Consider the following 24,698-nt stretch of genomic DNA (forward strand, 5'->3'; position numbering starts at 1 on the left):
GCACCGATCCGCCTGTCGATCTCCCGTTCCATTTTTCCCTCACTTGTAAACAAGACCCCAAGATACTTGAACTCTTCCACTTGGGGCAGGATCACATCCCCGACCTGGAGAAGGGCACACCACCCTTTTCCGACTAGAGGACCATGGTCTCATATTTGGAGGTGCTGATTCTTATCCCAGCCGCTTCACACTCCGCTCCAGTGAGAGTTGGAGATCACAGCTTGATGGAGCCAACAGAACCACATCATCTGCAAAAAGCAGAGTTGCAATTCTGAGGCCACTAAACCGGACCCTCTCTACGCCTCGGCTGCGTCTAGAAATTCTGTCCATAAAAGTTATTAACAGAATCAGTGACAAAGGGCAGCCTTATCGGTGTCCAACCCTCACCAGAAACAAGTCAGACTTCCTGCTGGCAATGCAGACCAAACTGACACCGGTCGTACAGGAACCGAACAGCCCGTATCAGGGGGTTCGGTACCCCATACTCCCGAAGCATCCCCCACAGGACTCCCCGAGGGACACGGTCGAACGCATTCTCCAAGTCCACAAAACACATGTAGACTGGTTGGGCGAACTCCCATGCATCCTCAAGGACCCTACCGAGGGTATAGAGCTGGTCCACTGTTCCACGGCCAGGACGAAAACCACACTGCTCCTCCTGAATGTGAGATTCGACTTCCCTACGGACCCTCCTCTCCAGCACCCCTGAATAGACCTTACCTGGGAGGCTGAGGAGTGTGATCCCCCTGTAGTTGGAACACACCCTCCTGTCATCCTTCTTAAAAAGGGGGACCACCACCACAGTCTGCCAATCCAGAGGCACTGTCCCCGATGTCCACGCGATGTTGCAGAGGCGTGTCAACCAGGACAGCCCCACAACATCCAGAGCCTTTAGGAACTCCAGGCGAATCTCATCCACCCCCTGGGCCTTGGTACTGAGGAGCTTTTTAAACACCTCGGTGACCTCAACCCCAGAGATAGGAGAGCCCCCCTCAGAGAACCCAGACTCTGCTTCCTCATGGGAAGGCGTGTCGGTGGAAATGAGGTCGTCTTCGAAGTATTCTCCCCAACGATTCACAACCTTCCGAGTCGAGGTCAGCAGCGCCTGAGACCCCGGATGGTGGACCAGAATTTCCTCAAAGCCGTCCGGAATTCTTTCTCCATGGCCTCACCGAACTCCTCCCATGCCCGAGTTTTTGCTTCAGCGACCACCAAAGCTGCATTCCGTTTGGCCAGCCGGTTCAGCTGCCTCAGGAGTCCCACGGGCCAAAAAGGTCCGATAGGACTCCTTCTTCAGCTTGACGGCATCCCGCACCGTTGGTGTCCACCAACGGGTTTGGGGATTGCCGCCACGACAGGCACCAACCACCTTACGGCCACAGCTCCGTTTGGCCGCCTCAGCAATGGAGGCGCGGAACATGGTCCACTCGCCTCCGCCTCCCCCGGAACATGAGCAATGTTCTATCGGAGGTGGGAGTTGAAACTCCTTCTGACAGGGGAATTTAAAAATGTATATGAAAATGAATTAGTTATTAAATTGAACTATTTCATTTGTAGCGGAACGGTGGACGAGCGTCTGCCTCACAGTTTTGAGGACCGGTGTTCAATCCCCGACCCCGCCTGTGTGGAGTTGGCATGTTGGCCTGAGTGGGTTTTCTCCGGGCACTCCGGTTTCCTCCCACATCCCAAAAATATGCATGGTATGTTAATTGACAACTCTAAATTGCCCGTAGGTGTGAATGTGAGTGTGAATGCTTGTTTGTTTGTATGTGCCCTGCGATTGGCTGGCAACCAGTTCAGGCTGTACCCTGCCTCCTGCCCGATGATAGCTGGGATAGGCTCCAGCAAGCCCGCGACCCTAGTGAGGATAAGCGGTACAGAAAATGGATGGATGGATGTATTAACCATGCATGAGACAAATTTTTGCTAAAATTAGTTCAATTAAAATGTTTTTTAATTTTTTTTATTCATTTATTTCATTAAATAATATAGTTGTTTTATTGTATATAAAATTTAAAAAACACGGTATAATAAACAGTTTTACATACACTATATCTTTTTTTCATTTTAGGAAATGATTGGTTAATTCTACTTAAACTAATTATAAATAATGCAGGCGGCACGGTGGCCGACTGGTTAGAGCGTCAGCCTCACAGTTCTGAGGACCCGGGTTCAATCCCCGGCCCCGCCTGTGTGGAGTTTGCATGTTCTCCCCGTGCCTGCGTGGGTTTTCTCCGGGCACTCCGGTTTCCTCCCACATCCCAAAAACATGCATGAATTGGAGACTCTAAATTGCCCGTAGGCATGACTGTGAGTGCGAATGGTTGTTTGTTCCTATGTTCCCTGCAATTGGCTGGCAACCAGTTCAGGGTGTACCCCGCCTCCTGCCCGATGACAGCTGGGATAGGCTCCAGCACGCCCGCGACCCTACTGAGGAGAAGCGGCTCAGAAAATGGATGGATGGATGGATGGATAAATAATGCAACTAAAAATGAGGTTGGATTATTATCTTACTATTAAGCATTTTACATACACATTTTTCTTTTTACTATTTTTTTTCCATCTATGAATGACTTCTCCCAGCTGTCCATTTTAAATCTAATGTGGTCTTGGAACGCAGGCATTTGTCCAAACCACCCGTAATCCATTACAAAATAAAATTTTGTAAAATGGGATAGACTCTAGCTCACCTGAGCTATTACTTTATATTATATTTGTTATAATACTATTGCAATAGATTATTATGATTAGATAACTTTATTTATGTGTGTGGTAAATTATAATCATAATCTATAATATGATGGTGCTTAACAAATTAATTAGACCACCATCCAGTGTAAGGGTTTTGTCACAGCAGGCTCAAATGTGGGTCTAAAACTCTGCATTCAGTCTGAAATCCCACATTCGTGTTCAAAATGGTAAAACGTCAAGAGCTCACTGAAATCGAAAGAGCCCAAATGAAAGCACTTCATTAAGCTGGATGATCACTGAGACAAATACAGTGGGTACTGAAAGTAGTCAGAACCCCTTCAATATTCACTCTTTGTTATATTGCAGCCATTTGCTAAAATCATTTAAGTTCATTTTTTTCCTCATTAATGTACACACAGCACCCCATATTGACAGAAAAAGTGAAATTGTTTAAATGTTTGCAGATTTATTAAAAAAGAAAAATGAAATATCACACAGCCATAGGTATTCAGACCCTTTGCTGTGACACTTATATATTTAACTCGGTGAATGACTACATCTGTAAGGTTACTACAGACCATATTAAGGAGAGAATGAATTTTCGAAGTACTTACTCAACAAACTTCTATTTTTCTCAAAGGACATAATATTTTGCTTTGATGGCTGACATCTAATCCATCCATCATCTGCTGAAGTTTTTTTTCTATTAAGACCTCTAAATTAGTAGGGCTTTCACATGTTATGACTGAGAGATGCAGTACAATCAAAACTGATTATTAATAGTATGTTTCGACTATTATTACTGTGCACAAGGGCAGGGCGATTAATGTGCAGCGGCGCGGGTCGTGTATCCAACTTCGAGCATTGTAAATGCACCCTGAATGCACCGTGTTGCTTGTAGCAAGCGTGTGACGCTTGTTCTTCGGCCTTCCCTGAGCGTATTTTAAGCTGTTTATTGACACCCGTGCTGGAGTCTACTCTAAAACTAAACACACACAAAAAAAACTTCCTCACGTTGAATAATTAAGTACAAGATGCAGATAGTCATGGCTTTGTATAAGAAAGAAACAAACACTCCCCCCCTGACTGACATGAAATCAAACTAAAACGTAGGAACAGCTGTTAGGTCTCTTAGGATTACCAGCATTATTTCTATTTGCTAAATGCCAGAATATTGAGAGAAAGATTTTTTTTTTAAACAAATATATATAATAGACAGTATAGTCACCCCAGGTGTCCCAATAGTTTTAGTCATGGCTGTATTTATTTTTATGTATTGTTCTTTTTTTCCTATTTTTAATATATTATTATTTTACATTTTGCTAATTTATTTTCTTGCAAGGCTTAATCGCATTTTCATTCATTTCTATAGGAAACGATGATTTGAGATATGAATTATGAGTGTGGTCACAGAACTGATTAAACACTTATCTAAAGGCACTATTGTACTGTATGTTTTGATTAAATTAGAGGGGTCATCGCGGTGGTATATTGGTTAGCATGTCTGCATAATAGTTCTGAGGTTCTCTGTTCAAATATCAGCTCTAGCCCAGCTATATGGACTAGCGGTGCAGCTATCGAATATTTATTAGAATTAAGTATTCTACGGAGTATCTCATCAATTAATTGAGTAATCAAATATAAAATTGATTTTGCATCATTTAACAAATACATGTGCATGTGAGGTGCAGGTATTGTTTTTGTCCACCCGGGTCGCCATCCTCACGTTCAACTGTAGTATCTGTGACTTTGAGTGTAAAAGACAGGGCCTGGCCTAAGCAAAAGCAAAGCAAAGCAAATTTATTTATATAGCGCATTTCATACACAAGGTAACTCAATGTGCTTTACATGATTAAAAACATTTAAAAAGAAAACAAAAACACAGCTTATAAACATTTAAAACAAAGACAAAAAAATAAACGTACAATTAAAACAACGTACAGTGCAAGAAATATCATTTAAAAGTGGAAATGCTCTAAAAGCATGAGAAAAAGGAAGCGTTTTTAACCTAGACTTAAAAACATTCACACTTGGGGCTGATGTCACTTCTGTTGGCAACTTATTCCATTTGTGTGTAGCATCATAGCTAAATGCTGCTTCACCATGTGAGCGACGTGTGCATCAGCGAATGAGAGTTTAGCATTGGCTGTTAACTGGCTAACCCGTTAGCTAGTCTGTGTGTTGAGTGACTCAGCATAAGTTATGGCCATCAGCAGCTTTGTCTATCCTCGACTAATTGCATTACATTACTTTCTGACTAGCGATGGTAGGCTGGCAAGTTATTCGATTACCGTAATTTCGTACAATGCGCATTTTTCCCCGCAAAAAAACTGTCAAACGTCAATAGTGCGCATTATACATAGGTATAGGGGGAAATGAAAACCACTTCATATTTTCTAAATGTATGCCGCCATCTAGAGTAGGAAAAAGCTGTACACTTTCATTCAAATATGCCACCGCCACATAGAGGTTATGAAAAGGGTTTAGCCTACAGTTTCATTCCAATATGACAGGGGTACAAATGACTGCATATATGTACATTTGTGCTCATAAGTTTACATGCCAAGGCAAAATTAGTGAAATATATTAAAACAAATTTAATACGACTGATAGCGAATGATGACTGAACACCAACCATCATTAATTACTTTATGGTTATGTTTTGTTTAATGATGATGCTTTTCTGAAATGCTTGACAGTTTAATTTGAATCCCATTAAAATAAAATTAAATGTGTTTTGCCTGGTCTTTTCTTGAAAGAATTGTACCCATCTTACAAATTCTGCCTGGGTAATCAAACCTGACCACAACTGTGTGTTTTCTCATTTACTAAATAAAAGTAGGGCTGTGAATTTCAAAACAAGAGCAAGTGAATAAAAAGAAAGTATTATGTGTTCAAATAAAGTGCTTAACTTCAGAATAATTCTTTGAAGAAACTGACAAATTACAGATAATACTTCACGTTTTGATTATATGGGTAGAAGCAAAATCATGCATTGTAAAAATGCATTACACATAGGTGGAAGGTTTTATCCAGAATTTTGAGGTCAACTTTGGGGTTGCGTATTATACATGGGTGCGCATTATACACGAGACATTATGGTAATCGTTTCAGCCCTAATTGGTGTTTGCATGTTCTCTGTTTGTCTATGGGTTTTTCTTCAGGCCTCCTCCCACATTGCAGAAACTAAATTGTCTATAGCTGTGGATGTGAGTGTGAATGGTTGTTTGTCTACATCTGCAATTGGCTGGAGACCAGTCTTGGGTGTACTCCGGTCTTGCCCAAAGTCAGCTGGAATAGGCTCCAACTCACTAATGACCCTAATGACAAGCACTATAGAAAATGAATGGATGGATGTTTGATTGATTACTCTGACAATATTACTTAAAATTATATGTGATACATCTCATTCTACATGTGAACCTAATCTGGATATCTACTATTGATATTATGTATATTTGTTGGTATGATGCCAACTTTTCAATGTTTACCCATTTATACTAAAACACCTTTAGATGCATCTTTGCATCCTCAAGAGTACATATCTTCCATCTCTCCTCATCCTCTCAGCAAAATGGGTTAAATTGAAAAGTCAGATATGCTACTTTATCAGATGCCAGTTAGGTGGGTGCGAGCCTCAGCAGTGGAGCCATGGAAATAAATTGTGTGCTGACTTCACATAACATTCTCGCCTCTGCACAGCTCTCTGTGAAAGGGGTTGTGACCTCTCTTAAGCTGCTGCGCTGCACTGCGCTCAAATCCATGCCTGTAACATGCTCAACTGACTGAAAACACTGCAAAGAAAGTCCCCCTAAGTGGTCCTGTCTGTTTTGAGACACTTGTTTCCCATTATGACTTTCCATGAGATACAGTGGAACATGAAACCCACCTCCTCCTGTCTGTTTAGGTTCATTAACCCACACTTTCCCACAGCACAGCACAGCACAGCATCAGGGCCTTGACTTTCTCACGCCTCTTACAACTGCCACATGTTAGTGTTGAGTACGCCCATCCCATTATATTACTGCCCCTAGTAGAGCATAAGTCAGGGAATGTGACATGTATAGTGTGTGAAAAGAAGATCAAATAATACACAATTCCAGCATCTGTCTCACACAATTCCAATTCATATACTGTAGTTTATCAGTATGAATAAGGCTGGGTTTACACTGCTGCTCCAAGTTCCCAACTCCCATTTAGTGCTTATATCCGATTTTTGCTATTGTCTGTTTCAATGTACAGCAAGTGGTTCCTTGAGACACTTGTAAGAAAAAAATTTAGATTCCGGTGCTGCATGGTTGCAGTGAAAATAGGCTTCAAGCTGTTTAATGCCACTCCCAGAAGAAGTTTACTGACAGACTCAACATTAAACAAAGAAAATTATACATAGTGTTTTTGAAACAATCATATAACTTTGCCATAATTTTTAAGTCCACTAGCTTAATGCTATAGATAGGCTAATAAATAGAATCTATGTGGCAGTGTTATAGCGCTTTAAGCAGTGAATTCTAAACACAAACGGTGCAGAAATACATGTATCAGAATCAGAATCATCTTTATTTGCCAAGTATGTCCAAAACACACAAGGAATTTGTCTCCGGTAGTTGGAGCCGCTCTAGTACAACAGACAGTCAATTTACAGAACACTTTGGAGACATAAAGACATTGACAAAAAAAAATTGTGCAAAAAGATGCAGAGTCCTCTAGCACTTAGAGCAGTTCGAATGGCTAATATCGCAATAGTCCGGTGCAATGACCATTGTGCAAAGGGCACTGAGACTTCAAGGAGTGTATGTAGACAGACATTATAACAATACTCAGGCATATATCTTTATTCTCTGGGGAAAACGACTCATAATACTGCACTGAGTCTACTTACAGTAGATAGGAGTTTTCTTTGTTTCTGCATGACACAAACTTGGAAAACAGTGGCCAAGCCGTGTACACAAGGAGCTGCAATTAATTAATCACGATACACAAAGGGATTAATTCTTTACATTCTGTTTAATTACATTATTACTATGTTTTTATTAAACTTTACACTGATTTTATCAGCCTAATCGATATCGGCCGATAATTATCATTTTATGCTGATCGGCTTTAATGTCATAATTCACCGATCCGACCAATGACGTCATTGATCGGCTCCGCTAAAGACATTTACTCCGCGTCATCATGGTGCACAGTATATTTGAATCCAAAAGCTAGTTTATTTTTAGCCTTGTCGCGTGTCTTTTGACGTAGTACTGTAGATATCTGACGGCCAAGAAAGTTATTAAAATTTCTTTTAAAGAAACATGTTGGGTGTGTGGGACAGACAACACGTCTGAGACAGACAACACGTAATCCCCGGATCAGACCACAAGACAAATTTGCTCTTTCACGATTGCACATGTCAGACTACTACAATAAAATCTTGTATTCCGATATCACCGCATCCCGTTTTTACGATCATTGGGCTTTATCTTGTCAACTTAAATGTGACCGGATACACTCGTTACCGTGGCGACGACAACAAGAGTGGATCGTGCCAATGTATTATAAGGACAAAATGGGGGGAAACCGTGTGTTGGTAGTCACCGGTGCTCAGGCCAGGAGAGGACGTTCGTTTAAGGCTTGCTTAAGGTATGGTCACGTACTTTTAATACAATACGGCTCGCAAGGAGGCAACAAAAACGTTATATAACCTAGCAAGCTAGTGCTAGCACTAACGGTTGTACGTAAACATGCCGCCGTTCTGTCGAATCATACTCTAAAGTTTCGGTGTGGGTGAAGTAATTTAATTACAATAAAGTAATTTAATTACAGTAAGTTAGCACCCATTATTTCTGTCATGTTGTAATGTTGGTTTGACCTGACTGATTAGAATACACAATCTGACTAGAGCATTGATTTCCAACCTTTATGGAGCCAAGGAACATATTTTACAATTGAAAAATCTCATGGCACACCAACAAACAAAACTGCCACAAAAAGTGGATACAGTAGTTACTGTATCTACTTCCTGCCATCTAAGAGTAGACCATTAATTTGTTCTGTTTGTCACTATGCCTCAGGCATAAATAGACGAACAAAGATACATTATTTATTGTAAATATAATGTTTTGAGGCGGCACGGTGGACGACTGGTTAGAGCGTCTGCCTTACAGTTCTGAGGACCCGGGTTCAATCCCCGGCCCCGCGTGTGTGGAGTTTGCATGTGCACCCCGTACCTGCGTGGGTTTTCTCCGGGCTCTCCGTTTTCCTCCCACATCCCAAAAAATGCATGGTAGGTTAATTGCCAACTCTAAATTGCCCGTAGGTGTGCATGTGACTGCGAATGGTTGTTTGTTTGTATGTGCCCTCCGATTGCCTGGCAACCAGTTCAGAATCTCCGATTGCCTGGCAACCAGTTCAGGGTGTACCCCGCCTCCTGCCCGATGATAGCTGGGATAGGCTCCAGCATGCCCGCGACCCTAGTGAGGAGAAGCGGCTCAGAAAATGGATGGATGGATTTTGTTGTTTGTTGATAATGTTTTGAGCAATTAAGTACACAAATATATACAGTAAATGAACAGGTCATTTAAGGGTGATCATGTGATCGGCCCCAAAAATCTAGATCGTGTAAAGCCTAGTTTTTATAGTTGTTTTTGTTTTTTGTTGTTATTGTTTTTAAAATAATATTGAGTGCTACTTTACTTACCGTAATAAAAAAACACATTACAAAATTGTTTGTTGGGTTTTTGGGGAGGCTGGAACGCATTAATGGCTTTTCCATATATTTCTAAGAGGAAAGATGATTTGAGTGGTTACATCCATCCATTATCCTCAGTAGGGTCGCAGACCTGCTGGAGCCTATCCCAGCTATCTTCGGGCGAGAGGCGGGGGTACACCCTGAACTGGTTAACAAATCAAACTTGTATCTCAAGGCATCACTGTACAAGTGTGTCAACAGCCGGAAGTACAACATGGAAGAAAACACTAATACATAAATATAAATGCAAATATTAACTGTTATATACTGTTTAGTTGGCCAGGGCTGACTCTTCCTTGATTGATTTAAATGAGGGTAACCTCCTGCATTGGCCACCGTCAGCAATCATTTTCTTTAGTTAGTTGTGCTACTTGAGAGCAAAACAAATCTGAATTGTGTCACTTGAATCATGCAGTGTAAGTCCAGCCAAATATCCATCCATCCATTTTCTGAGCCGCTTATCCTCACAAGGGTCGCGGAAGTGCTGGAGCCTATCCCAGCTATCTTCAGGCAGGAGGCGGGGTACACCCTGAACTGGTTGCCAGCCAATCGCAGTCCAGCCAAATAGCCATCAAATCAAGCCATCAATTTCTTATTGCCTTCACGTGAAATAGTAGCAGAATTTGAACTACTTTTGAACAACATGATAAGGAAAGGGGACATGCAAGAGTGATCAATAAAGTCCAACAGGAGGATTTACATTAGGATAAATGCATAGGGAAATTGATTTAATTCCATTTATTGTCTCGGCCCTGTAGGATTCACCTCGTTTATCTCTGCATCTGCGTGTTGTAACCTAGCTCTGACCCACATAATGATTCCTCTCACATATCAGTTCAGAGTAGACTAATAGTCTCCACGCTCAAGCTTCCTGGAACAGATGGGCTGAACGCAGACAGGATGTATAAAAGGATTTTTTGTTGGTTACTTATTTAAAAGCAGAAGCATTTTTTTTTTTTACAAACATGCTGTCAAAATGTCTTTCTCATTATTCACATGAAAACTAATAACAGCATTCATTCTTATCTTAAATGTATTCTCTCACTAATTAATACCATTAATGCGACAACAATTAACACTTTACTGGTCCTGTGATTGAAAATTTCACCTTTTGTTTTCAAAGATGTATTTCTGGTATTCTCTATGACAGAATGGGTTATTTTTTTCCCAACAGTAAACTAGCATGCCGTAAGTAAAATAGCATCTCATACTGCCGGTCAATAAATGTTTGATAATATTAGCTTTCTGTCAAAAACTTTCAGTAATCCATCTTTTTGTATCGCAACATGCAAAAGAACTTGTTAATCTCGCTCCTTCTCTCACACACAAATTCATCAAGATTCATTAAGCGTTTGCTATGGCAGGCATTTTATGTACTGTAAACTAAACGCAGAGCTTAGCTTTTGAAGAATTTTAGGCAGGAAATGTGAGAAGCCAGCGTAAAAATATGCTTCCCATTAAGAACCGCATCCGAGTTGTGTCAGGTTGAATTGAAATAGAACAGCCGACTAGAATTCTCATCTACACTGTGACTGCCGTGGCAAATGTTTTGTCAATTTAATGATCTCGCCAGGCATCCACGCCAGTCACAGTTGCCCATCCCATCCCCCCAAATTGTCTCACGACCATCCTGTTTTGTGCACGGTGGCCTGAAACGGAGCGTTCATGGCCCCTTGGAACATAGTGTAACTGTAGAACACTGATTCCGAACAGGATAAGCAGTGGAAAATACTGTATCGATACTGTAGCCCTAAAACTTTGTTTTGCGATTTGTTTTTCCTGTCTACAGAAAAGCTTGCGGAAGCCCAGAGACGCTTTGCCACCCTGCAGAATGAGCTGCAGTCTTCGCTGGATGCCCAGCGCGAGAGCAACGCTCCGCCCGGGCTGCGCAAACGCAAGACCGTGTTCCACCTGTCGCAAGAGGAGCGCTGCAAGCACCACAACATCAAGGACCTGAAGCTTGCCTTCAGTGAGTTCTACCTGAGTCTCATCCTGCTGCAGAACTACCAGGTATCATCATGTTAACGATTTTATTTTTAAGCCTCAAAAGATATTTGCTGTTTAGTTTCTCTGGCCACACCCAGGCCTGATTCTTGCCAGATTTGTTGACTCAAGGAATCATTTAAATAGTGAAGTAAGCTACAGTACAAGATCTCAAAATGGAAATGTACTATAACACATTCAAAATAAATTTAAGAACAAATAAGAAACAACGTGATTCAAATCTCATCAGCCTGGAAAAGGTTATGAAGCAATTTCCAAGGCTTTGGGAGTCCAGCAAACCACTGCCAGATCCATTATTAAAAAAATTGAGAAATCTAGTGGTTAACCTTCATAGGAGTGGTCGAACAACCCAAATTACTCCTAAGAGTGCAACAAAGACTGATCTAGGAGGTCACAGAAGAATCCAGAACAACACCCAAAGAACCTGAGGCCTCACTGGCCTCAATTAAGGTCAGTGTTCATGACTTAACCATAAGAATGACCCTGGGCAAAAATTGACTCTTGGAGAAATATGCCTCTTACATCTCTGGCATAAAATAACACAACATTTGATTAAAAAAAAAAAGAACATTATGCCAAACAATCAACCAAGTGTTGGCAGGCAGTATGATGGTTTTAGGATGCTTTTCTTCTCCAGGACATGGACGACTTGTTGTGATTAATATAACAATGAATACAAAAGGATGAATTAAAATCCTGCAGGCGAATATCTGCCCATCATTTCGTGCCGTCAAGCTCAAGCACTCTTGGGTTATGCACCAGGACCATAACTCGGAACTCACCAGTAACTCCACCTCTGAATGGCTAAATCATTTTTTTTTTTAAATACATTAAAAAAAAATTAAGTCAAAATCTGGACTTAAATTCAATTGTCATGCTGTGGTATGTCCTTAAACCCAGTTAATTCTCAAAAACCCTCCAATATGAGTGACTTAAAAAAATTCAGTGAAGAACAGTGGGCCAAAATTCCTTTATACTGATGCAAAAGACTCATCACCAGTAATCATCCATCCATCCATTTTCAACACCGTTTATCCTGGTCAGGGTCACAGGACGCTGGAGCCTATCCCAGCTGACTTCGGGCGAAAGGGGGACTACACCCTGAACTGGTCGCCAGTCCGTCGCAGGGCACATATAGACACGGACAACCATTCGCACTCACATTCACACCGTCACTGAGTGGGAACTGAACCCACGCTGCCTGTACCAAAGTCAGGCGAGTGTACCACTACACTATCAGTGACTTCACCAGTAATCACAGAGGCTTAATTTCACTTATTGCTGCCAAGGGTGGCACAACCAGTTATTAGGATCAAGGGGCAATTACTTTTCACATAGGGCCTGATGGGTTTGGATTTTTATCCATCCATCCATCCATTTTCTGAGCCGCTTCTCCTCACTAGGGTCGCGGGCGTGCTGGAGCCTATCCCAGCTGTCATCGGGCAGGAGGCGGCGTACACCCTGAACTGGTTGCCAGCCAATCGCAGGGCACATACAAACAAACAACCATTCGCACTCACAGTCATGCCTACGGGCAATTTAGAGTCTCCAATTAATGCATGTTTTTGGGATGTGGGAGGAAACCGGAGTCCCCGGGGAAAACCCACACAGGCACGGGGAGAACATGCAAACTCCACACAGGCGGGGCCGGTGATTGAACCCTGGTCCTCAGAACTGTGAGGCTGACGCTCTCACCAGTCGCCCACCGTGCCGCCTTGGATTTTTATCCCCCTTAATAAATAACATCATCAGAAACTGCATTTCATATTTATTTCAGTTATCCTTGTGAGAATGATCTGAAACGTTATTGTGATTAAAAAAAAACAGTAATCATGAACGGGGCAATTTATTTTTTTCACGGCACTGTATATACAGCCTCCTGGAACAGATGAATACTGGGAATATATATTCAATATCTAATCAGAGCAGAGGTCAAAATGTACGGAAGCGTACTGCATTCACTTGGATTAAAAAAAAACTCGTTTTTCTGAGTAATTTTTTTTGAGGGCTTTGTTTTTTTGAAAAACAATTTTCAGTTTTTCTGAGTATTTTTTTCTATTTTTCTGACAATTGTTTTCCCCACCTGTTTTTCTGACTATTTTTTTCTGTTTTTCGGACAAATTTTTTCCACCTGTTTTTGTGACTCATTTTTTCAGTTTTTCTGACAAATTTTTTCTGAGTTATCGGGACACATCGAACTCATGCGAGAACCTGCGAACTGCAAGTGACTCTTTGCGGACTCCGTAGTAAGCAACATGACCGGTTTATTTAGTTTGATCAAGTTTTATTTTGATATGGGTTTAAGACACTGGGAGATACTGCTGTCTTTGAGTCACATAGATGGTATTGTTATTAGTTTGTCGACATTATGCAGGCACCTGCAGACTTTGCGTTTGTTCAGGAGGAAAGCCCAATCAGATCTGCTACATGCAGCAATGTTTGTCCAGAATCAGTTGGACAGATATGGTATGCTCCATGGATACAAGATGATGCATTTAAAATGCATTCAGGCTGGCTACATGGTGACTCAAGAGACGATCAGGAGACTGATGAAAATACTGGACGCGCATGGTGTGCAACTGAGGCGCCGGAATCAGCTCCGCCGGCGTATGTACCGAAATCCCGGCCCAGCAGTAATCCGCCGTTAGTGAGTCCGCTAAGAGTCACTTGCAGTTCGCAGGTTCTCGCGTGAGTTCGATGTGTCCCGATAACTCCAAAAAAAATGAGTCAGAAAAACAGGTGGAAAAAAATTAGTCAGCAAAACAGGAAAAAAATAGTCAGAAAAGCAGGCGGAAAACAATTCGTCAGAAAAACTGAAAAAAATATTTTTAAAAAACAAAGCCCTCAAAAAAATTACTCAGAAAAACAGGAGTTTTTTTTTTATCCAAGTGAATGCAATACGCTTCCGTAAAAAAGCCTCCTGAAATGGATTGTGATTGATTTCAGAGGGTCTACTGAATACTGAAGTGTCTCTTCGGATGTCCACAGAATTTAAATTTCACCGGTTTCCGTAAGATCCTGAAGAAACATGACAAGATTCTGGATACCTCTCGCGGGGCCGACTGGCGTGTGGCACACGTGGAGGTGGCGCCATTTTACACCTGCAAGAAGATTACACAGCTCATCACGGAGACTGAGGTTTGCACATACACACTCGCTGACTGGCAAAACGTCTTCTTTGATGCATGTTTGTGCATCCAGACGTTGGTGACCACAGAGCTGGAGGGAGGAGATCGTCAACGGGCGATGAAGAGGTTACGAGTTCCTCCGCTGGGTGCCGCTCAGGTCAGAATTGCAGCACCGTCACACTGGCAAGACCTTTTCAACATATGTGACACTGAATAGAAATTCCTCATCGTGCTAGTTAACATTCCAAAACAAGCCTTGAACTATTGCCACCACACTGTATCCCACTGGACATCTTCTGGGATGAGGAATTTGTCAATTCAGTATGCGTGTGGATGAAAATACCATTAGACGAATGAACCATTATACCATTGCTCTACCTTGTGGGAACCTTGATAAATTACATTTTAAGCAGCCTTTTGACAAAACACATTTTTAGCCTATATCAATACATCCATACATTCATTTAACCCTAAAAATTATGTTAGGGTTAAGGGTTGGTACAAATCATTACAGCAAGCTATTGTAATATACAAATAAATTAAGTTTTTAATAATTATAATATTTATTTCAATTTTGAATAATGATAATAAAATACATCATTAATATATGATATACTATAAAGACATGAAATGAGCTGCACTTAAGACTGGCTGATTCTCTTCCTGTTTTTAAATCCTCACTTAAAATGCACTTTTTTTCCTTTGGCTGATCCCTCAGTTTGAGATGTTGAGATTTTTTTTTATTGCTTTATTGTGGTATTGTTTTCTACTATTTTTAAAATTGGTGTTTTTTTACCTTTGTTTTATATTGGTCTTATATCCCTGGTATTTTATGTATTGTGTTTTTGTTATCACGCTTTGGAATAAAGCTTTTCATATTTTCATAATAATGTTTACCTGTGTTGCTTCAGCCTGCTTTGGCCTGGACCACGTTTCGTGTTGGTCTTTACTGTGGCATCTTCATCATCCTCGCCATCGCCTTTGTCCTAACAGGTAACTCCCATCAACATTAAAAGGAATTTTATAATTTCTCATATGTTTGTTTACTGTAAGACTTGGAATGTTTTTCTTGTTTTTCCTCAACCTGTTGTTTTGTTTGTTCTCCAGGCACAGTGTTCATCCGCTATGAGAACGTGTGGCCTCTAGTGCGGATCTACCGGGGCGGGTTTCTTTTGATCCAGTTCCTGTTCCTCCTGGGCATAAACACATATGGTTGGAGACAGGCGGGAGTCAACCACGTGCTAATCTTTGAGATCAATCCTCGGAACAACCTCTCACACCAGCACCTGTTTGAGGTCAGAATAAGACGTTGGGTTAGTAGCAGTATTTTGGATCATGGTTATTAGTGTATTCATGTTGCTCCTTTTTTGTGCCGCAGATCGCTGGGTTCCTCGGTGTGTTATGGTGTCTCAGCATCCTGTCGTGTCTCTACTCGGAGTACCTCTACCTCCCCATGCAAATCAACCCCCTCGTCCTCTATGGCTTCATGCTACTCTTCCTCATAAACCCCTTCAAGACCTGCTACTACAAGTCGCGTTTCTGGCTGCTCAAGCTGCTGGTCAGTAGACGTTCACCTCCATCAGACCTCTTCTGCTTTTGTCACATCATTGGGTCAGCATATTACTTCAGCCAAGGTCATTCATTTTGGGTTTGTTAGTTGGAAGGACCACAAGGAAGTGACTTTTGAATTTTGATCCACATTCATTTAAAGGTCCGTTAAACATGTGATATATATATATATACCAAGCACTCCGGTTTCTTCCAACATCCCAAAAACATGCATGAATTGGAGACTCTAAAATTTCCCATAGGTGTGAATGTGAGTGTGAATGGTTGTTTGTTTGTATGTGCCCTGCAATTGGCTGGCAACCAGTTCAGGGAGTACCCCGCCTCCTGCCGATGATAGTTGGTGCCAATGCCAGCTGACTCTACAAGCTAAATAGTCCTATGTAAGGACTATTTCTTTAGTTTTTCCAGTGTTGTGTGGTTGACAGTTCGAGCGTGTGCACGAGTTATGTGTGTGTGTGTGTGTGTGTGTGTGTGTGTGTGTGAGAGATCTGCATCTGCCACAAAGATGAATACTGTGTCCAATTCCAATGTGTATCTCAAGTCTTATGTTAACAAAACCCTCCTGTCTTTGCTCTTTGTCTGAGCTGCGCTACATGGCCACATTGTGCATGTGTCTTTGTGAGTGTATTTTAACAGTATGTGTCTGTGTGCGAGTGTGTGTTGAGGGATAATAGAATGCATTCTCATCCCAGCGGAGGTGGAGGCTGTGACTGTGCAATCATTACCGGCATAGATCCATCAGTATGCTGAAGCCCTGAGCTCGTGGTCTTCCTCCTCCTCTTCCGCTGCTTCTCCCCCAGCAGTAGCCCCCCCCACCCCCCTCACCCTTCCTCATATCCTTGTCCTTTGCTTCAAATCTCCCTGCTGGCTTCCCACTCAGTTATAGCTCGCTAATCATCTGCGATCTCAATTTGTTAGGCACAATCAAACTAAATCACACATAATTTGATGGCCTATGAGAATGTTGCTTCGTATTGTCAGTCAGGTGCTTGCGATGGAATATTATTAAGAGTTACATGTGCAAACAAACAATGTGGAAGCGTGTTCATCTAAGCCAGGTGTGAGCCAGTCTGACAACAAGAGGAGGCAGAGGACAAAGATTTCATTAGAGGACAAACTGCAGCTAGATTATTATTGTTTGCTAAAGCGGTGAACCAGAAGCCTTACTGCCTTGAAACACGCACACACAGCAGATAGGCTCGATCAATACACACTGTGATTGACAGGTTATATTGCTTATGTATTCTTTGACATTTTCAGCATGTCTATGTGTGCGGATGTCAATTGTGTGTGTTGTCGTTTTGAGAGTGTACATAGTGAGAGGAGAGTCGCTACTAAATGTCACATGTGGCCTGAGGGTGGAAGTGAATGAAGGGTTGAAGCATTTTACAAAAGGTTTACAAACTCTCTTCCAGCTAAAGTCATGTTGCAAATACACACACCACCCAGACACAACATTAGTGTTAAATAAATTTTACAAGTTATCATTTATTTGCTGGCTTGCATTGGTATTGTGGACGATTTTGATGGTTACACCTGATTCAATAACAAATCAGATCCAGTACAAGAACTGTCTTAAAAGCTTTCTTTACAAAGACAATAAGGCTCACTCTGGGTTGGCACTGTTACTTGAACAATTTGTTTATTATTGGCGTTGTACTTTGCAATTTTGTAGAAATACACTTCATCATGACAGTACAGTTAACCCTTGCTATTTGCGGGGGTTATGGATTAAAATTTGCAAATAAAAAGCTTTCTTTACAAAGACAATAAGGCTCACTCTGGGTTGGCACTGTTACTTGAACAATTAGTTTATTATTGGGGTTGTACTTTGCAATTATGTAGAAATACACTGAATCATGACAGTACAGTTAATCCTTGCTATTTGCGGGGGTTAGGGATTAAAATTTGCAAATAACGCCAACCCCCCATTAAAAAATATTTATGATTGCCTATATTAATCATTTAAAACATAAATATACCCCAAACTATGTTGCGAAACCACTTAAATATAATTTTAAACTCATTATACATTACCCTTAAAAATAAATGGCCACAGATTGTTTGATTTTGAAAAAAGGGTGCTCGGCCACCACTTCACAACCTGTACAAATACCAAATACTACTTTCCTATGAGCCATTTTTTTTAGGTTGATCATATATCTCTTACGGCGGCACGGTGATCGACTGGTTAGAACATCTGCCTCGCAGTTCTGAGGACCCGGGTTCAAATCCGGCCTCGCCTGTGTGGAGTTTGCATGTTCTCCCCGTGCCTTCGTGGGTATTCTCCGGGTATTCCGGGTTCCTCCCACATCCCAAAAACATGCAGGGTAGGTTAATTGAAGACTCTAAATTGCCCGTAGGTGTGAATGTGAGTGCGAATGGTTGTTTGTTTATATGTGGCCTGCGATTGGCTGGCGACCAGTACCCCGCCTCTCCCCCGAAGATAGGCTCCAGCACGTCCGCGACCTTAGTCAGGATAAGAAGGAACGGAAGATGAATGAATGAATTAATTTATCTCCTGCCACCTTCTCTCTCTCTCTCTCTCTCTCTCTCTCTCTCTCATATCATTGTATCATATCATGTATCACAAAAAAGACAAAACATGGTGAACTGCCTGATTCATATTTGGATATATGACTGCACTTAAGAAAAATAGTTAGGCACTTCTTAGCAGCTGCCAGGCTGTTTGTATTTGAACCGTCACCTTGCATGCAAGTTTTTATGTTTTTAATGTATCTCACTTTCCTCTCAAAGTGCTTTTCCTGTTTCTTGTCTATTAAGGGTTTACATTTTTACTGTGACACAACAGGTGTAAATGTGGTGAAGACTGCTGTATTTAAAAGAGGGTTTTGCCCTTTAGGTATCTCTGATGATTTTCACCATGGAACATTTGGGAGAGCAGGGTAAGCGCAAAAAGGAAGGTTAAAGTGATGCAATTGTAATTGTTCGTGGAAGATAAACAAATAGTACCACAAAAAAAATATATCACTCTGATAATTTTGGAGAAGGCAGCAACCGCATAATTTTTTTTTCGTTGGATTTAATTTGCCCCACTTGTGTGTGAATTGAATGTATCTGTCCGTCCTGCATAATATTATGTTTCAAACTTAGTTTAAAGCATACCAGAGAAACTGCTCTGGAAGAAGTCCGTTTTTTAATACAACTCTTGAACCTAATATTTTGGGCTATTAGTCATAAAACATTTAAACATATAATTATGTACGCGTGTCCGATGAGTGTAACTTGCACAGAAATCAAATGTGGCCCAACTGACACAAATTCATCCTCATTTAGTGTGTCCTCTGGTGCGCTGAAGCATTCTGCCACATGCGTGGTGCAAATCATCAAGTGCGGTTGTTAACCGCTCTCTAACAACGTACAATTATGCGCTGATTCACTGTTAACTGTCCCAAATTGCTGTTTAACTCCCCTCAATCTCCTAAATTGTTAAATAAAGCAGCTAGGCACCTCTTTGGTATGATTCAGTGCAGTTCTACAGCACTTCATCACAACCACAATAATTAATATACAGTATTGTTAAATACCTCTAATAATAATCGAAATAAAAGACCATTATCATCTTTATGAAGGCAGATTATTTTTCATACAGCTTTTGTATTGGATCCAATGAGGCTGTGCAGGTGTACCTAATGAAGTTTCCAGTGAGTGTATATCTAACTCTTAAGACCTAAAGCTCTGAGTGGCATCTTTTCCCTTGTGTGCTTCCAGTTCCGAGTGTTCACGGCACCATTTCACCGAGTGGAGTTTGCGGACTTTTGGCTGGCCGACCAGCTCAACTCGCTGGTGGTGGTCCTGATGGACCTGGAATATCTCATCTGCTTCTACATCTTTGAGCTGCAGTGGAGCAACAGCAATGGCTTGTTGCCCAAAATAAACGGTGCATCATTCATTCTTCCTCTGTCTTGCTTAACTTAATTACATCTAACACCTGTTGATGGGTTCTTTGTCACTTGGTACAGGTGGCTGTGGGCTGGGACGGGGGTGTTTGAGCTCTTTGTTGTTTAAATATAGATTACTGCAAAACATTCCTCCACCTGTAATTTTTATTTTATTTTAGTACTGTTCTGAAAAAACAGCATGACATCATTAGTGACTAGTTGACATTGACTTTACTTTCATCACAATTGTGTCTACACACACAAAAAAAACTTAAGTCATGCAACCCAGACCAAAAGCAACCAAACAACCCTCATCCCCATCAGAACCAAACATTTTACCATATTCCTGAATTCTGTCATTAAGATTCATTCCTGCGTTATTTACTGAGAAATTGAGAATGTTGAAAAAGGATCAATCTCTCTATATTCACACCTAATGGCAGTTCAGCTCCAAAATGTAATAACTTCTACATTTCCTTGGTTGAGGTAACAATAATTATGCTCTCCTGTCAGAAAACTTGATTTCAATGACAATTTAATTGCCTTCCAGCAGGCATTTAAAAAGCAAAATTTCATGGAAATAAGTATCGTATCATTTATAGTATTGTATCTTTTATGCATTATGTTTGAAGCATTATTATCTTATTTAGCACAGTAGTGCTTTGAGAGAGAGTTTAATTTGTTCCATGATCATGCTCGCACTCCAAATACTCGTATCTCAAATCATCTTTCCCCGTTGAAATGAATGAAAATACCATTAATCCCTTCCAGCATCACAAACAAATTGTAATGGGTGTTTTAATAACAAAAATCGCACTCTGTAATATTGTACTTTATAAAAACATACAGTAATAACATAATTAAATCAAATATAAATAATTAAACAGTTTTATCCCACCTTATTTCTTTTTTGCTTCAATTCAATGGACATTGTGCTGCTCCTTGCAGATCCTCTCCAGTTCTGTCAGCTTGGATGGTAAACGTTGGTGGACAGCCATTTTCAGGTCTCTCCAGAGATGCTCAATTGGGTTTAAATCAGGGATCTGACTGGGCCATTCAAGAACGGAGTTGTTCTGAAGCCACTCCTTCGTTATTTTAGCCGTGTGCTTAGGGTCATTGTCTTTTTTGAAGGTGAACCTTCGGTCCAGTCTGAGGTCCTGAGCACTCTGGAGAAGGTTTTCATCCAAGATATCCCTGTACTTGGCCGCAATCATCTTTCCTTCGATTGCAACCAGTCGTCCTGTCCCTGCAGCTGAAAAACACACCCACAGCAAGATGCTGCCACCACCATGCTTCACTGTTGGGACTGTATTGGTCAGGTGATGAGCAGTGGCTGGTTTTCTCCACACATGCCTCTTAGAATTAAGGCCAACAATTTCTATCTTGGTCTCATCAGACCAGAGAATCTTAGTTCTCACCATCTTGGAGTCCTTCAGGTGTTTTTTTTAGCAAACTCCATGCGGGCTTTCATGTGTCTTGCACTGAGGAGAGGCTTCCGTCGGGCCACTCTGCCATAAAGCCCCGACTGGTGGAGGGCTGCAGTGATGGTTGACTTTCTAGAACTTTCTCCCATCTCCCGACTGCAACTCTGGAGCTCAGCCACAGCCTCTTTGGGTTCTTCATTACCTCTCTCACCAAGGCTCTTCTCCCCCAATTGCTCAGTTTGGGCCAGACGGCCAGCTCTAGGAAGGGTTCGGGTCATCCCAAACGTCTTACATTTAAGGATTATGGAGGCCACTGTGCTCTTAGGAACGTAAAGTGCAGCAGAAACTTTTTGTAACCTTGGCCAGATCTGTGCCTTGCCACAATTCTGTTTCTGAGCTCTTCAGGCAGTTCCTTTGACCTCATGATTCTCATTTGCTCTGACATGAACTTGGAGTTGTAAGGTCTTATACAGACCGCTGTGTGGCTTTCCTAATCAAGTCCAATCAGTATAATCAAACACAGCTGGACTCCAATGAAAGTGTGGAACCATCTTAAGGATGATCAGAAGAAATGGACAGCACCCGAGCTAAATATGAGTGTCACAGCAAAGGGTCTGAATACTTATGGCTGTGTAATATTTCAGTTTTTCTTTTTTAATAAATCAGAAATTCTGTCAATATGGGGTGCGGTGTGTACATTAATGAGGAAAAAATGAACTTAAATGATTTTAACAAATGGCTGCAATGTAACAAAGAGTGTAAAATTTAAAGGCGTCTGAAAACTTTACGTACCCACTGTATGGATATACATGGTGCCGGTCAAAACGCCGCAGAGAGACAGTAATTTTAGTTGTTCTCCACAGAGGAAAAATAATAAATAGCTGTGGGCATTGTTATATTGTCTTTCTACATGAGTTGATCATCGTTTGTGTTTAAATCCGCTGCTTAAAGGGTTATAACACTGCAACAATGATGCAATTTTTTAGCCCGTCTATGGGAATTTGCATCGTCTGTGAGCATTAAGCTAAAGAGACATTATTATTGCTAAAAGCTATGTGGTTGTTTTAAAAACACGTTTAATTCTCCTTTTTTTATGTTGAGTTTGCCAGTAGCAGTTTAGGCACCACTGTATTATCAGAAGAACCATTTATCTTACTGTCACTGTTTAAAGTGATACCTGTGGCCCAATTAAAGAACGAAGCGCGCCGTATGTCGCTGTATCTCCCATGTTGATCATAATAATGAGGGCTGCCAATCAAGTGGCGAACAGAAGTGACTAATGCCATGTGTTTCCCTTTCAGACTCCGCAAACTACGTGTGCCACAGCTACTCGTACGGCCTGCGCGCCATCATCCAGTGTCTGCCCGCCTGGCTGCGCTTCATCCAGTGCCTCAGGCGTTATCGAGACACCAAGAGGGCCTTCCCCCACCTGGTGAATGCGGGCAAATATTCCACCACCTTCTTCGTGGTCACCTTTGCCGCGCTCTATGCCACACACAGAGGTAACACACACACACACACACACACGCACACACACACACAAAAACACATCTTCACAGTACAGGTCATACACTGCAGCTATTTGCTAATAAGAGGAGAGAGTCTCTCATCTCAAGCCGAAATATTGGCCTTGAGGAAGCATGTAAGCACACGGGTGCTTGTATTGAGGTGTGTGTAGGAAATAAAGGTGACCTTGAGCACATGAATGCCATAATTTGACCTACGTTCAGCTGCCATTGCTGAGAGCTATATATAAAAGTAATGGAAAAGGTTTGTCAAACACATCAGCGGGTAAACAAGGTGTTGATCTCTGTGTTCTCAGTGTGATGTCTGTGTTCAGTGTGAGGGTCACAGAGGTAAGAGAGACAAAAAGACAACTGACTGGAAAGCAAGAAAAGCAAAGGAGCAGAAAAAAAACAACATTGAGCAGATGAAAATTTGTGGTACATTAAAAGTCAAGTCACTCTCCATCTGACAGCCTCGTAATCAGCCTGCAGTTATTCTCATCTAGGAGGCGAATCACAAAGGAGTTAATGCTCAAAGACCGTAAAAGCTTCTCCAGCTCTCTGTGTTGAGATAGTCCATCACACATTCTGGTCCGCTCAGCTAGTTTCAAAGCATCTCCTTTTCGCCCTCTTTCTCTCAGATCTCACTTTATAGATTTCTTTTTTTCCAGGCAAAGTCAAGCTCTTCCCCTTTTGGACAAATGTGATTTCCCACCTTATTATTTTCAGATATACACCCACGTGCCACAACATTGGGTACACCTGCAAATACTGCCTTTAGAAAGATATTAATGACACTTGACACTTCTTAGAGTTATTCATTTACATTCACAGAGTTGCCAAATGTTACTGAACGTCAGTATTTTGTTACAGAAATCAATGAAAGTTGACTCGTTACGTCTGTAACACTGATTGTTCCGAATATTTGGGAAAAAAATAAAAATCCAGCGTCCGACATTACGGCGCGTCCACATTGAACAGCTCCTCGGTGCACGCTATTTTATTATGTTCCCCGGCTGCCAAGATGCAGAGGCGAAAGTTCTCATTGCGTCCGGTGTGAACGCGTTGTACATCACTGATCATCGCCGATCATAGCGAGTAATCTTACCATGCTTCTTACAAAAGTGTCACAAGGGGAGGACGAGGAGTGGATAGGTGAAGACGATTTCAAAGCCATGCTAATTGCTAAGCTATCGTTACAAGCAGTCGCAAAAAATTGAAATAAGTGATTTGGTGAAACAATACCCTTGTCACATAGGTCTGGCTGGAACTGTGTTTTCACTGAGAGTAACCAACTTTGAACAACAAAATAACAGGCCAATAAATACGTGTTTAGAGATATAAATATGAAATAATAAACTTCCACACAGGATGTCGTGTCTGAACCGGAAATAAATTACTACGTCACTTCAGAATGTGGGTAGGTTAAAAGTACATTATTATTTTTAATAAATATTAAAATGTAATGTAATGTAAGATAAGATACCTTTTTTAGTCCCACAATGGGAAAATTTGCATCGTTTCAGCAGCAATTGTGGATATAGTAGATATGTAATATAAATCACAAGAGAAGATTACATAATTACAGTACATTTCTTCTTCTTACATGTACTTCTTGTATCCGTACGAGAAGTACATTCCACAAAATAGAAATTAAAACTATTGTCCAATTCAGTCTATCATCAATGTTATTTGTTTGTTTGCAAAATAGAGTCCTGGCTTTTAATTTTGACGTTTAAGAT

The 24,698-nt window shown here is 41.2% G+C and overlaps 1 protein-coding gene and 1 long non-coding RNA gene across 4 annotated transcripts in view; one reads left to right on the top strand and one right to left on the bottom strand.

Annotated features, from left to right (window-relative positions):
- Positions 1-24,698, top strand: part of xpr1a (xenotropic and polytropic retrovirus receptor 1a) — a 100,290-nt gene that overhangs the window by 58,752 nt on the left and 16,840 nt on the right. For all 3 annotated transcript variants that reach the window (XR_009789424.1, XM_061779852.1, XM_061779851.1), the window contains exons 4-11: positions 11,214-11,434; positions 14,417-14,566; positions 14,630-14,713; positions 15,468-15,549; positions 15,664-15,851; positions 15,935-16,114; positions 19,858-20,026; positions 22,753-22,953. Coding sequence is in view for 2 of the 3 variants with exons in the window: in XM_061779852.1 (XP_061635836.1) it covers positions 11,214-11,434; positions 14,417-14,566; positions 14,630-14,713; positions 15,468-15,549; positions 15,664-15,851; positions 15,935-16,114; positions 19,858-20,026; positions 22,753-22,953 (1,275 nt within the window). In the remaining variant the exon portion in view is untranslated. The remainder of the gene's footprint in view (positions 1-11,213; positions 11,435-14,416; positions 14,567-14,629; positions 14,714-15,467; positions 15,550-15,663; positions 15,852-15,934; positions 16,115-19,857; positions 20,027-22,752; positions 22,954-24,698) is intronic.
- Positions 14,619-15,751, bottom strand: LOC133481011 (uncharacterized). The gene is made up of 3 exons (XR_009789425.1): positions 15,641-15,751; positions 15,454-15,542; positions 14,619-14,746 (listed from the first exon to the last, which is right to left on the bottom strand). It is a non-coding gene; the product is annotated as an uncharacterized LOC133481011 (long non-coding RNA).

This window comes from Phyllopteryx taeniolatus, chromosome 7, assembly GCF_024500385.1.
Source record: "Phyllopteryx taeniolatus isolate TA_2022b chromosome 7, UOR_Ptae_1.2, whole genome shotgun sequence".
NCBI lineage: Eukaryota > Metazoa > Chordata > Actinopteri > Syngnathiformes > Syngnathidae > Phyllopteryx > Phyllopteryx taeniolatus.